This window comes from Glycine max, chromosome 10, assembly GCF_000004515.6.
Source record: "Glycine max cultivar Williams 82 chromosome 10, Glycine_max_v4.0, whole genome shotgun sequence".
Taxonomy (NCBI): Eukaryota; Viridiplantae; Streptophyta; class Magnoliopsida; order Fabales; family Fabaceae; genus Glycine; species Glycine max.
In genome coordinates, this window is record NC_038246.2 from 42871609 (window position 1) to 42887507 (window position 15899).

A 15899-nucleotide genomic window follows, 5' to 3' on the forward strand; every position below is an offset into this window, starting at 1 on the left:
TTTGATGGCCGTGCTGTATTGGAGAAATTATTGAGTGGTTTTGGGTTATCATGGTTCCGTTAATCTCTATATTTGAATGTGTTATATGTAAGATTGGCTGGACCTTGGATAAGTAATGGGTTTTAAGGGAATCTCTTAATCTCAAACTTTTGTTTTATTTTATGAGTTTAGATTAGTAATAAAAATGATTTTCATGAGAATGAAATCAATCTCATTTCTTAAAATAAAAATAAAACATTAAGATTAAAAAATCATTTAAAAAAATAATTTATGTAATGATTATAATAATATATTATTATGATTATTATCATTATCATTATTATTGTCTTTATTATTATCATTATAAGTGATAATGGTGATCCTGATAAACATGATAATAGTGATAATTTTAAGTGAATAATTCTAATAAGTTTTTTTACATGATAATTACTATAATAATAATATTTATTACAATTTCTTATTAATTGATCTTATTCAAAAAGTATTACACGGATGATGTATAGAAATTAAAATCACGTCATCATTTATTTATATGGATATTTTTTAAAATAAAATTTGAATTTATAATATATTAATAAAATTTAGGCGTGTAAAAAAATTAAATAACTTAACTATTTTTATTGGGCTTAATAAATTAGTTTTTTGGTTTTTATAAAAAGGATTGAATGAAGTATTTATTTATAAGTGATGAGAAAAAAAGTAGACAAATTTCTTTTTACAATTGTAGCTTTTTTATGGTATCGATGTCATATATGTCTAAAACCCTAATCAAGCCTAAGTTCATATCTAACAACACAATTCAGGCAGTATCTCTTGCAGATGTAGACAAATTGGGTCTCACCAATTTGAGTAGCTAATGAATAGTGACATACAATACTTAAGATGTTGAACAACCACCAACCAAGCACAAGTTAGAGGATGATTGATAAACACAAATATTTCATGGATCATATATTCACATAGGGGCATAGAATATACAAGGTTTGATAATTCCTGAAAATAATCACACTAACTTATAGAAATTAAAAAAAAAACTTATAGAAATTCAAGACTTATTTCAGTGGAGTAATTATATGTGTCGATGATGGTTAAATGCAGCTAATGCCCGTAACATCTGTGGGGCAAATTCTCCATTTTCCTTCTACATGGATGCTAATGTTACTAGTTCAGTGTTTTTATTGACTATACCCATTACTTTGTTTTATGCTGGTTACGAGGTATGGGCCCAATAATAAGAGTAGATTGGGTTATCTCGTCCAACTTTAGGCCTACCTGGGCCAGTTTTGGTTAGTTCTAACCAGAATACAACAGAACCTCTATAGTCCTAATATGGCCTCATTACTTTGTTTTTGCAAAGGAAGGTTTAAACATATTAAAAACCAATGATTAAAATCTCAGAAAAAATTATTGATTGAATATGAAATCACATTTTAGGAATGATTTATAATTATTTTATATTTTATCCCAAAATTTAATGACGACTTATCACATTTTTCTTTCAAGTTTCAACCTAAAGGATTATTTGACGTAATTTTTGAGAATTTTTGTTGTTCAATTTAGAGTATTTTAATATATCATGTACCTCAATCATACACCAAAGCCAAAAGTTATGGCCGTTTCAATTTGTGGAGAGTTTTCTTCTTCAATTTCGAGTGTCTCAATATATTATGTGTGTGAATCTGACATTCAAGTAAAAAGTTATGACCATTTGAATTTCTCGATAGCTTTCATTGTTAAATTTTGAGCATTCCAAAGAGGATGAAATTATCCATTAGCTAGCCACTATGGAATCATGATTTTAGGATCTACAACCCATAAAAATCAAGCAGGTTTATATGTAGTCTTTAAATTTTTAACCCAACCAGTTCAAATGTTTGAAATTGGATTTCTCTTATTATTCTTGTTTATTATTAAAAAAAAACTAATTCATTTTTTATCATTTAAGTTTATACTAAATTTAAAACATTTATATACATAAACTAGGACTCTAGAAGGTCATGAATTGGCAATAGCTTAATTAAGGAAAATTGATCTTAATTAATTTTTATTCAAAATTATTTCCATAAAAAATTCAACTCAAATATTATATGAATGATTTAATTTTAATTTCAATATATTAACTACTTGTATATTCTCACTTGGTTTTAGTAACTTTTAAGTGATAAAAAACTTAAAACATTTATATATAAACATAAGATAGTAAGTTTTTAATATGTTTTGCTAACACGCAATAAAATATGTACATATTAAAAGTTGAAACATTTTAATTTTCATTTAAGAGAAATAATTTGAAAGATAAAATATAATGAAAAGCAAAAGGCATATAAAAAATTAAAAATATAGTAATATATAAAAAATTAAAGTTACGGAATACATAATTCTAGATTGAAACTTTATAATGTAGAGATAATAATAAATCCAGATATAAATATAAATAAACGCAGAAAATAAAAAAGAAAAGGAGGTTGGGAGTCAAAAAGATTCAAAATAGAGGTTCGGAGTTAGGGTCGGAAAGCCGTTTGTTTGTAATTTCTTGAGTCGTGACTCGTGACGATTCCGATAATCCCTCTCAATTCACAAACACGCCCAGAGAGAGAGAGAGAGAGTTGTGGAAATGGAAGAAGGTGTTGGCGCCATCTTTCTCGACTCCAATTCAGAGACTGTCGGACTTGGAGGTACTACTCATTCTTCTCCCCTTTCAATTCTCTCTCTTAGGGTTTTCTAATTCCTTTATTAGGGTTTAGGGTTTTCTCTCACTCCAATTCAAACCCTTTTCGGATACTCATTTCACTGATTGTTTCGGGGGGAAAAAAGAGTTCATATTTTAAGATATAGTTTCTGATTACATAGCTCTTATGTTTATCCATCTACTAGATTTGTCCTAGCGAAAAACTATGCACGCAAATCTGGGTTCTTTTTTTTCAGATCTGGAATGTTACTTCATGTATTGCAGGTACAAAAGCAAAGAAAGTGAAAGTGCTGAAGGGAGATTCCGTTCCTGTTGGAACGGAAGTGAGAGCGAACGTGGGAGCTTCCCAGAACAAAATTCTTGCTGACATAAGCAACTTTCCCCAACAACCAAAGCAACACATCTCTGTTGACCACCTTCTCAAGGTATATAGATTATCTATGCATGTATACTTCTCGTGATTCGTTCTCATTGGTTTCACTTTCAGACTTCGCTGATGTATACTTTGAATTTGTTTTCCAGGAAAAGGAAATTTTGATCAAGCATCTTGCTACTAGAGAGTAATTCATACTTTCTCTCTGAATTTGCTCTAGTTTTCTGTGTAATTTTGGTGGTGATTGTTTTCATTTACTGGGGTTTTTCTCAACTTGTGTGGACAGTGCCGTTATAGAATCGTGTAAAGCTGAGCTACACAAGTGTCAAACCAACTTTCAGAAACTAAGGAAGCAAAATGCAGAACTTGCCCTCACAAATAGTCAAATGCTGGTGGTACTGACCAAATTTTTTTTAACGATAATGTTTGTCGCTGTTGTTGAAACTCTAATCTATGATTGCTTATGTGTGTTGTTTTCATCTGTCTATTCAATGCAGGAGCTTAATTCTAGTAGACAGAAGGTGAGTCTTGAAATGAAGATTGTTGGTGCTTGTGTCACTGTCACCTATTGCTTTCATTTTCTTTGTTTTTTTTTTTTAATGATGGATTGAGTGATGTTGAATTTGTTGCCATTCAGCAAAGGGAACTTCAGCTTGAACTAGGAAGCAAAAATGGTGTACTCAATGCTATGAGATTAGAATTGACGGTCAGTTTAACTCATCTCAAAGCTGTTAAATTGCAAGTGAGAAAAGCTTAATTTTGTTTTGACTGTTACAATTTTCTTTCCTCTAGCTAAAAAAGCAAACAGTTAAATCGAAGCATGAAACTGATGCAAATGAGGTACTGTTTGAGTTTTCCTTTACTTGTTTCTTCTGCTAGTTGGTATTCACTCCTTTCTTAATGACACTGCAACAATTCACTCCTTTCTTAATGGCACTGCAACAATTCACTTTTTTCTCAACTAATGCTAGGTGAGAGCATGTCAGAGTAAGCAGTCAGATCAGTCATTGCAAGAAGATAACAAGGGGAATGCAAAAAGGAAGAGAGTGTCCAAATCTCAATGTAGTGTAGTGGACCTAATTCATATGTGTGTATGTGTGTGTGTAATTTCAATGTAAATAACCTTTAAAATGGATCTTTCTCTCATGCAGCTTCTGCACCTGCTGTCATTAAACAAGTCAAATCCACCAAAAAGGTCGAGAATCAGAGGTATGAGTTTGGGTTTGCTTGCTATATTGTATTAATTTCTGAACTCCAAAATTTGACTCTCCACTACTTAGGAACAACGCAGCTCATATGTCTACCGTGAATATGCATACAGGTATAGTTTGCGAAGGCAATCTGCAGGATTGAAAGCTGAAAAACCTGAACCAACAAAAGATTTCTTGGAGGTAGTTGATATTTCACATCTACAAGAAAATTCGGCCAATGAAAATGGACCAGCATCATTGGGGTCCAAGGTCCATGAGGAAGCCAGAGAAGCTACTGAATGTAACTGTACACAACTTGTTTCATTTTGTTACTTTATCTTTCAGTTTTGCTATATCAAGCCTTGTATATATTGTTTGTATGCAGCTTCGAGACCTACTAACCCTGAACAAGTTCATGTTAAAAAGAATGTTGAGAAGAAGAGGTAAACACATATACTTCACTTTCTGATTGGATTTGAATAGCTGAGAATTTGCGAGTAATTTAGAGAATGAAAGACCTGCTTACATATCTCTAAGAATTATCTACAGGCAGAGTATGAGAAGACAAACTAACAGGTTCAGGCCAGAGAATCCAGAACCAGCTGAAGACTGCTTTAAGACAGATGATGCAAAATTTAATGTCTCCCAATTATCTGATAATATGTCAGAAAAAAATTGTCCAACAACATCAACTGTAACTTCTGAACAAGAAAATGATGCCTGTATATTTGAGCCTCAGGAAACTCGTAGATCATCTGTTGGGCGGCCATTGCGTCGGACAGTTGAGAAGATTGTGTCCTACAAGGAAGTTCCAGTTAACCGGAAGATGCGCAGAGATAAATTAGGGATTTTCATATCAGGTTCTCACTCAGTTACCAATAACTCTGTATAGAAGCGTGATGTGGAAACTGCAAAGCATGATATGCCCTACGTCCGGATGCTATAGTGCATGGTGATAGGGTTCTATTGAACTTTTTTTTTTAATAGCTTCTTGTTTAGGGCTTTGCATCATTGAGAACTGATGTACTTTATTATGATCATCTTTAGATGATAAATTGATAATATTTGATCCATTTGTTGATTTCGCTGCTTATCTCCCTCCCCTCCCCCTCTTATACTGTAAATTTAACAAAGGTTGTAGTTTTCAGAAAAAGGAGTAGCTTTCTGCTTTCAAAGTGTGAAACAAAGGAGTTCACAGCTAAAAAAAACAAAAGGAAAAAGAGAGAATCATTAGTTTTTGAAAATATAATTTTACCTGAACTCTATTTTGTCGAGAATCAAGTTTATAAGAAACTATTTATATTTAAATAAATTTACCGAAAAAGTGATTTTGATCAAATAATATTTAGATTCTTGGATAAAAAAAAAATACTTTTGGATGTGCAATTACTACTGTAGACATCAAAGTATTGTTAAAAGTAAATATATAATATAGTTATGAAAATGTTTTAGTCACTACATATCTTGATTTTTCTTAGTTGAAAAGAAAATATTATTTTATAATGAGATAACAGTACCTTAGTTTTAGAAAATATTGTTATATAATTAGATAACAGAACCTTAATTTTATTTTTAGATTAATTTTAGAAAATATTATTTTATAATTAGATAACAGAACCTTAGTTTTATTTTTAAAAATTATCAAATAGATTAGCATAAATTATGAATAATGGAGCGTGAAACGTAATTTTGGATGTTCCTTGCCCCTCCGAAAACACGTTGACGGTCGTGGACTACCTGCAAGGCTGCAATGGGAGAGACAAGGAAAGTTTAATCTGTATCCTTTATTTTATTTTCCAAAACTTACAAAAATCAATGAATGTAAGGCTGATGATTGGATGAAATTTGACTGAACTATAGAGTTCGAGACAGTTTAGGGTACGTTTGTGTCATCTAAATTCAATTTCTCTCACCTTGTTCTATGTTTTAATATAAAATTTATTGTTGAAATTAATTTAAATACTCGTTTATATTTAACAGTTTAAAATTAACTCTAATAAAATTAATTTTACTTAGATTTAAAACAAGTCCCTAAATTGCTTCCATTATTTACCTAAGTTCACCCCGAACTTTTTTTTATATTAAAATACCTTTGACGGAAATACATTTTTGTTATTTGTAATACATAATGAAAGCAAGTTTTCGTTGTGTATTTTGATACAGTGCACACATAACATCAAAGAATGCATAATACACCTGTTTAGATAGAATTTAGTTTACAAATATCTACTAATATCACCTATAAAGTGTTGTAAAAAAATAGAAGTCTAGTAACAATGGACATAGAAAGTACGATGAAATTAATAAAGTCTTGCGAAAAACTACAATGAAAATAATATCATCAAAGTGAGTCTTTAGTAATATTTACTACATATCCATGTTCTTTAGTTACAAATAAAGAGTTAAAACATTGTATTTTTTAAGTATGCAACCTCCCATGAACCAACATCATCATTGTGGTATCTATAACATGAGGTAAAGAAGCCTTATCCTTTAAATAAACCAATAAGAAAAAAATAATAATAAAGTTGCTCAACCACAATGAAAACCAATAGCAATATAATATGGTGATGTGAAGGAGATGATGGTTGACCCCAAAAGGAAAAAATGTACAGCTTTTGTACTTTGGATAATTAGACCAACACAATGTTATACTGGGTAACAATAATGTAACCCATGTCCTGAATGATAATCCACTTATTAAAATGTACTTGTGTGTTATTGTAAATAAACAAAAAAGTTTTCAATTCAATCCCATATTGCTTTGTGGCAAAGAATTGAGCATATTCAATGTGTCATTGCTAAAGTTTCCTAAACAAATCATCATGGATTAGAGCCCAAACACTCTTGATCACTTTTACCTAGCAATGTTGCATTAAAGCGATAACTATAATGCGTGTCTACTTTGACATCAACAATACAAACAATACAGTCACACAACTCGTGAGGAAATTCTTCTACCAATGACACACCTCTTTTGTACGTGTTTAGATTTATGGATTATTTTGTGAGTGCTATCTACAATTGCTTGCATGGTATCAACTCGCTCTCAAAACAAAGAAACATGTTTAGTGGATTTCTTTGACTTTTGTGCTCCTTATATCTAGAGGAGGACACATTGAATTAATGTTTGGAAATGTTAGTTTATGGACTTTAGTCGTGAATGTAATTTTTATAGCCACATCAAGTTTTGCAAATCGCTTTAACAATGTGTCAACGTCCTGCAGAAGCGATAACTCTCCCTAAGAATTATCCATTCCATACGCAATGCACATCAATGTATAGTCTTACAAGTTGCTAAACATTGCATGTTGGCACAAGGCAGTCCATGAGTACTTCTTAGTTTACAGTCACAAGCACAACTTTCACCACCAACAATGTCATCACGTTTGTACTCATGAAATATCAAGTTTTATGCTTCTTGTAGAATGAATAATTAAACATGTGTTCCAATACATTAATATTTCCCCCCCCCCCCCTCAAATAATACCTTTTATTTTAGCGTGTTACAATATTAATGCATTATTCATTACATCCTAACAATTGCTTTTAAGTTTGTCATGCAATCTCGAAGCTAGTAGTTTCTTCAATCTCACATGTGCATTCTTAATCCTATTAAAAAATGCATAGTATTTTTTTAAATGTAGGTTAAAAGATAGAGAACTCTATTTTTTTTCTAAAAAAATTGAGATTTACATGAAAAGTAATTTAAAAACTTAGATTAAATAAATGTAAATCAAAAGAATTAAACATTCAATCAAACTTAATGATTTATATATTTTATGGATTTTTTTAGTCGCAGATTCTCGATATTTGAGATTCAACTTTAACTTTCATTACTTTAAATAGGCCTAGATTTTTTTTTCTGAATTTAAATAGGCCTACATAAACTCAATTAAAAAGACAAAACTCTCATAATATCTATTTTACTCTATACAAATTGAAATTGGAAATATAAACTCATTATTACTTGTATTACCGGTCTTGGTAATTATACTTTTTATGTTGATCAAAGTAAATGAAGTCATGTGATTATCTAGATGGTTTTCACATCACAATCGATTCTGCTGCTGAACATCAGTTGCTTTCTTGCTTTCTCTGAATAGTGCTCAAGCTATTTATTTATATCTTTTCCACCTTATGCGTGCATATTTTCGCATGCATTATGATTATCATCATGAAAACTTTAGAATCAGAGAAATTGCATGAGGGATACTACAATCTGGGGGGGGGGGGGGGGGGGGGGGGGGAATCTAGGAAATCCTCATACCAAAATTTAAAAGAATGTGAGTGTTATATAGATAAAAAAAAAAAAAAAAAAACAAAGGTATTGAGTTTTGTTGATTTCATTTTTTGGGGGGAGATGTTTAGGTTAATGTTTTTCTACTTTTTTTAGAATTTTCTCAATCATTGTCTACGCTGTATAATTTTTTTTTATTAATAGTAATATTAGAATCGTCGAGTTTTATGTAGTAACATTTTTTTTTGTTAGATAAATTGAGTTGGGCTAATTAGCCAAAACGTCCACAATTACATTTTAAAGGTTGTGTGGGCCTTCTATCTATAGCTTCCTCACATGCAAACGGAGACAAAAAGTATCTGATTTGCCCAACATTCTAAAGCTGAAAACCGCGTCACTGCACGAATGAATAACTAATTATCATTAATTTAGTAATATAATTTAATCATTATCAAAAGCGTGTTGATAAAATTTTTGGCTCCTTTTTTTTAGAAGTAAGAACACTATTTCGGTTCAATTTGTAAAATGTTAGATTTATTTTTCTTTTAAATAGTGGAAGAAAATTGTTTTGGTTTAATACGCAAATAATGAATAAAATCGTTAGTTGTATATTTTTATAAGAAATTTATAATGACTACACTTATTGCAATTCTTTTATCTGGAAATTTAAAAATATTATGATAACGACAATTAAAATTTTATAAGTATAGGTCATTTTCAAAATGTATTCGAGTCATATTTCAAACAGCATTGAAGAAGAATATTATACGACATCAATCAGTTTACTTTAAGTCATTCTATGAGATTATAGTACTAAATAATGCAATTGAAAGATTGAAGAATAAAATGTACTCTGTACTAAAAAAATTGTACCAATCCCATTTACACATGAGTAACGGTTATGTGCCATTCATTTCTCATCAATTAACTATTCCTTCATTACCAAAAAAATAAAAAAATTATCTATTCCTTGACGGGAAAAAAAAAACCCATCTAGATTACATCAAATAATTAATAATTATATAAAATAATCTTTAAGAATCTTATCCTATCAGGTACAAAGATAAAGCTAATCTTTGCCAATTATTGCAGTGTTCATGCACGCTGAGCACCACTTTTTTTCCCCTGGTTCAACAATAGTTCATAAGCACTCAAATTACTTCTAGAGACCCATGCAGATTCCTTTTCCGAGACTTTTTTTTTCTTCTATTTTTTCCTAAGCAAATAATATATGATCTCTTCCTTCAATAGAACTGAAGTGTTGATTATATATTGAGAATTTTCTTACAAATGGCAGAAATTGTGGCTTTTGAATTAAAATTGTTAACTGGTTCCCATAAAGTTGCCTTCCATAGTGATTTTAATTTTGTACATAGCAGAAAATGATATTCAATGTATTCGTAGACAAACGTGAAGGGCTTTTTGTTTTTTTTCTTCTTAAAATAAAGTTAATAAAAATTTGTCCGTATATGTAACATTCTTCATCCAACTACTTTGGTGCATGGACATTAGGAAACCAAGTGTGAAGAGGGTATAGAGGACCTACACGGTTGCAATGAGATCAATGGCAGCATTTTCTTACCAAAACAGTGAGTTAGGTGCTGCATATATAAGCCGTTATTCTTTTCCCCCCTTTTGATCTAAAAAGATTGAAACTTTACTGTGAAGAAGAGCTACATAAAGGACCCACCATTATCTCACTTGCCCCCTTTGGATTTTTTGGTGAAATTTTTCTTCTCCGCTCCCTTCTTTGACTGGCAGATATGTAATGTAAGATATCAATGCAATGTACATAAACATGATCTCTCAAATTTTGTGCTCTTATTAATCCTTGTATACAAAATACCTTGATAGTTTGTAATTGCAATTGATGAGCACTTTTCACATGTTACCTTAGGATGGTTAATTTCTTAGATGATCCAAATATCATTTTCAGATAGCGGAAAACCAGATTGTGTAATGATATTCACATAACTTTACTTTCCAATCAGCTGGTGAGTAGAGGTTAACCATCAAATTGGCTAGAGAACATAGGTTAAAATAAAAAAAAGTTGATGAGTCATTTTCATTAGACAAGAGGATACGACATTGCATTATAACCATTTGAGTGAGAATAGGAAAATGATGGAGGGAGTGAGAACTGGGAGGGAAAAAGCAGCAACAATACTTGCTTTATAGTATTTGGTATGGGACGGCGTGATAGTAACTAATAAAGCTATAACAAAATCTTCTTTATAGTCAAAATACAAAACCAAAGCACATACACACAAAAGGAAAAGGAATAAGATCTTATGCCTTTAATCATTCCTCTAACTAGACTTTTTTGTTTTTGTTTTAGTCTGACCAAATAGAACATATAACAAAAAAAAGTAGTGGTTAACATTAATCCAAGATTGATAAGGCACTCCTTGCTGCCAGGTTCCCTGTTATATGTCTAAATGTTTTCTTAATATTCTGATCATTTTCATTGAGCCCATTTGCGGTTCCAAATTGTCCTATTGTCAAATTTATATCAAGATGATAAATTTTTCCCATTCCAAAAAGTACAATATCATTGAGAAATGATTGTAAAATAAGGATTTTCAATTCTATGAATACAACTTAGTTAGTAACACGTTGAATTTGTGAGAAATAACTTGAGTTTAATTCTCACATAATACATTCTTAAAAAATGATGATTAATTTTAAGTGTGATTAAATCCTGAACTAAATAATTACAGTTGATTGTAATTATAAAAAAAAATATTTTCGGCAAGAAAAAGAAAATGTAGGTTAAGCACCCACTAATTTTGTAAACAAGAAAAGGTTAATGGTATTTAAACTTTTCATCAACAATTTTTTATTTACTTAGGTAGTTAAAACTACCTAACTGTTTCCTATGACTCCTAAACTGAATAAACCAAGTGGAACTAGTTACTTTTTAATTGATATACTTAAATTATTTACTTTTAGTTTTACATGTACACACGTGCCATCCGCCGCTACCTAAAAGGCTAAATATGAAGAGAATTTGTAAGTTGAACCACTGAAATAAAATCACATTCCCTCTCCCTACCCCCACCGAATTCTAGTCCTTGTGGACATACTGCCTATTTTTGTTTTGTTACAAAGCCGAATGCACTTACTATTTGCCCTTTGTGCTTTTCAAATTTTGGCTCTTTCTGTCCTTTTTTCAACTCCCATGTCCCATGAAGTAAAGTTAAGGCAAGAATAAAAGGAAAGTAGTAGGCACAACGATAGTACTGCGATATTATTCCTAACTTGAAGATCCAAGACAGATAATATTCTCCCTCCCTCTTCTCATTGCAACAAATGGAATATGAATGTAGCCCTCTTGGCTGGGAATTCTACCACCAGGAAGAGGTGTGGTGACATTAATTGTCTACTTTGCTAAGTTACTTAAATCTCTTTTCTTTTCAGTTGTTTTTTTAAACTTATTTAGTATAATTGTATCATTGTTGAACTAGCAGGGATTAGAGGACTTGAGACATTCTCTTTTGTACACAACCTTGGAGCTAGATGCAACAATTGCATCAGCTAAGGAGGAGATTACAAGAAGAGAATGTGAATTGATCCATGTGAATGACCTCTTAAGCAGGGTCATCAAGGAGAGAGATGAGGCACAAGCAAAATGCCAGAAGCTAATGCTGGAAAAACTAGAACTCCAACAGAAGCAACAGCTAGAACAACACCAATTTGTTCAAACACATCAAAGAGATACCATATCACAAAGTGAAGAAGAGCAGCAAGAAGGCTTCTCTGAAAAGCATTCTGCATCTTCTGACTGTGAAGAAAACAGCAGCATGCCCTCTCCTGGTGGAAGTTCAACCCCACATCAATCAACACCACTGCAGGTGGTAATGGAGTTGGCAGAAAAGAAACCATTGCCTGAAAAAGGGAAACTCTTAAAGGCAGTGGTGGAAGCTGGACCACTGCTTCAGACACTTCTCTTAGCAGGACCACTCCCACAGTGGCAACACCCTCCTCCACAACTCAACTCCATTGAGATCCCCCCAGTGGCCATTTCACCCCAACAAGACTCTTCTTCTACCAAAAGTGCTTCTTTCCCTTTCAATAAGAAGAAGAGGGACCTTCTTGTCCTCTCAAGGAGTAGAAAGGTCATTCAGCACATGCCAACAACACCTACCACTACCATTGCTGCTGCTTCACATCATTCCCTACCACACCCATCATTTTCATAATGTTTCTTCTGCATAGCAAAATCACAGAGAACCAGGTGGCACCACTATGCATCACCTCAACTTTGTACTCTTATCAACAAACTCTGACTTACTTTTCTATGCTAGAAAAAAAAAAAAAAAGACTTGATTTTTAGCGTTTAATGTTTTCTTTCCCCGATCTTATCTTTTTGTTATGTATATATAAGGTCCAATTGGGGGTTAAATTCTCAGAAAAGATTGATGGGAATTAAGTAGCCTCGTTCAAGTTAGTTATGACACAATTTTGTACTTTGGTAGATATTAGAGGGGGTGATATAATGTAGCCTAGCTTCAAACGGCTTAGTTTTAATTAAAAGGCTACTGTTGTGCTCGTATTAATTATTTTTCTTAAGTTGTTGCTTTCTTTGCTTAGTATAATAATGATACTACTTTAGTATGAGCGACCAGCAAGAGCAATCATGTATCTTCCAAGAATTTTTCTTTCCCATGAAGCACACTTCATTCAATGTTAGTGTCTGCCATTAAAAGAGCACCTAATTAGACTCCCCATGATGAAGAATGCATGTTTGCCAGACCCGGCTAAATAACTAAAAAATAAATAAACTGCACACTACTTTTTAAAAAAAAATAATTACAATTCAGTAATGTGACTACTAAACATTCTATAAACCTAGTTACTTAAATTGGGACTTCTGATTTTTTTAAAACTAGTATTTCTTATTCAAGTCTAACAAATTTAAAATCATGAAATCACGTACCCAATTCTTTTTTTGTTTTATTAAACTCAAGTTAAATTATTGTTGCTAAAAAAATAAATACTTTTTGGTTTAGTGTCTTCTTCTAAGTTTTATTTGTTTCTATAAAATGTTTTTGTTAAATCAAGTTGGTCATTTCATCAATTTACTCTACTAACTTGACCAACTTGGTCATATTGACAAACTTTAAGAAATGTTTTGATCGAATGAGTATTTGTCATGTCATCAAAATTACGTTGCTACTTACTAATATCATAAATCCGCCACTAATTTAATGTCGAATGTAGTAAAATTACACATCTGATTTCGCATGGACATGCTAAGAATCATTCATGACCATGTGTTGCGTGTCTCATAACCAGTACTAAACAAAATTAGTCAATCAAAATCACAGAAATTAACAAGAGGTTTTGGAACGATGATTTCAAAGTAGCAAATGCTAATAAGTATTTTATAATACTGATTAAGGAAATAAAAATAAAAATATTTAATGAAAAGGTATTCATTATATTAAAAATATAAAAGAATATTTTATAAGATGTACTAAATATACTGTAAAAAAAATGTGATTAAGACATTTCAGTAGCGGGTCACTTTTAAAATATCATGGTTTGCACATGCAATGAGGACAAGATCTATTTAATCGGCCCCGCTTAATCTGCAGAACATGCAATTAATATGGAATCCCACATAGCTTCATAACCTCATTGCTTTTGCAACCAACTTGTCATGTACGATGGCACATTTTTTTGTGACTAGTAGTATATGCGTGTGGGGTAAGTGCCCTCATGTGTATAATAACTTATGCTACATGTTATATCTAGAACTATAATTTATATAGAAATTTATCTTTATTAGTTAAGTTGTATAATAATAAAATAAATTAAATTTACTTTATATTGGTAAGATATTCATGCATATAATATGGCTATTATTTTTCTATATATAGTAGAATAGCGAGTTTTTTTATTTTATTTAATTTGATATACAATGTTTAGTGATTTTTTTTTTGTATTGATGGGGCTATTGGTTAGATGACCACAGAAATTTAAATTCAGTTATTGACTATACGTCATATAAATCCATTTTAGATATTAGAAGTTATATTTTTATTTTTAAAATTAAATATGGTAAAGGTCAAAAGTAAAACTGTAAAAGAATTGATGACTTTTTAAGGAGGAAGCTAGTGATAAAAATAAACATACACTATACATTTTCAATATCTTTGTCATTTGAAAAGTCTAATTCTAAGATTCTGAGAATGACATTAAATAATTTTATTCTAGTTCAGTATATAACATTTTTTTGTCAGTTCAATATATAACATAACTAAGGAAAGAGCAACCGTAAAATTATTATATGAATGTACATTGGTTGGCTTAGAAAAACTACATAAAATACCACAATATCATATGTAATCAGATTAAGATTTCAAAAAAAAGAAAAAGAAAGAAAGACCAAGTATAAGGTCTATAAATCAGAAGGGGTGGTACCTAGTTGACCAAGCAAATCTTTGACAGGTAAATTTCGATGAACAGGGTTGACATTGAGATAGAAATCATTAACTTGTAGATTAGAAAAATGGAAGAGATTGAAATCGTGGCAGGCTGGTTTTCCTCTAAATGATAAATACTATTTCATGGTGGTATAAGCACTTGGATTTACATGTGTCGGTAGATGCAAACTATAGACAAAAACCTGTGTGCCCTTAAGTCATAGCCTAAAGTTGTAGCTCCAATAATTCAAGCTTAATCTCCAATAAGATCAAATCACCGCTGTTCCCCGAACAACATTCAATACCAGTTGTATAGCCAAAAATAGGGTCTAGTCCATGCAATTTCCTCCAAGTACGTTTTCCTTTCCTTTTTTCTTTTTTTAACGTGAAAGGGGCAAATTATGACTTTTTTTAGCAACACTTTCTTAACCCCTCCATTTTTTATGACTTCTTTAGGGTATGCATGTTCCAACGAGCCCAATTGAAGGGGCAATACGCTGACTTTGATTTAAGAGTAAATTACATGTTATCTTGTTATAGTTTTATATTTTGTGGACGTACTTTTTTATTACTGAACTCTCTTAAAATTTAGGTTGACAAATGTTACATTTTATTAATTTTTTCCAACATTTCATTGATTGAAAATGTCCAAGGACACTTGCACAAGTAGGGTAGCAACAATGCACACAAAAACATCAAATCCACACAAGCACACTCAAAACAAACACATTTTAAACTAACAAAATAGTAATTCTAAACCTACAAAAAGTAAAACATAAATCTTCCTTTAAAAGAGAACTTACTAGAAATGTGGACTTTTCTTCCCTTTTATCCCTTTTACTATTCCTTTAATAGACGATCCAATGCATCTCTACTGGTATGAAGGTTTTTTTTTTATATAAAATCTCTACTAGTGTGAAGTATGAACACTGTCAAATAGGCTCTCACAAGTCCCCTTGAAAAGAAAATTGTGATT

The 15899-nt window shown here is 31.4% G+C and overlaps 2 protein-coding genes across 3 annotated transcripts; both read left to right on the top strand.

Moving 5' to 3' along the window:
- The first annotated feature begins 2460 nt into the window (after window positions 1–2460).
- On the top strand, window positions 2461–5333 carry LOC100778812 (SHUGOSHIN 2). Of its 2 annotated transcripts, XM_003536232.5 has the most exons (12): window positions 2461–2675; window positions 2954–3114; window positions 3212–3249; window positions 3349–3457; window positions 3560–3583; window positions 3700–3768; window positions 3855–3902; window positions 4034–4124; window positions 4214–4271; window positions 4384–4553; window positions 4638–4695; window positions 4802–5333. In XM_003536232.5, the coding sequence occupies exons 1-12, from the start codon at window positions 2615–2617 to the stop codon at window positions 5142–5144; spliced, it is 1230 nt and encodes a 409-aa protein (XP_003536280.1). In that variant the 5' UTR covers window positions 2461–2614; the 3' UTR covers window positions 5145–5333. The 2 variants fall into 2 exon arrangements, with proteins under 2 accessions (XP_003536280.1, XP_006589348.1); XM_006589285.4 differs by having other exon boundaries at window positions 2495–2675; window positions 4384–4695.
- A 6400-nt stretch (window positions 5334–11733) lies between these two features.
- Window positions 11734–12709, top strand: LOC100306362 (uncharacterized). The gene is made up of 2 exons (NM_001250699.2): window positions 11734–11855; window positions 11963–12709. The coding sequence occupies exons 1-2, from the start codon at window positions 11805–11807 to the stop codon at window positions 12692–12694; spliced, it is 783 nt and encodes a 260-aa protein (NP_001237628.1). The 5' UTR covers window positions 11734–11804; the 3' UTR covers window positions 12695–12709.
- Window positions 12710–15899: the final 3190 nt, after the last annotated feature.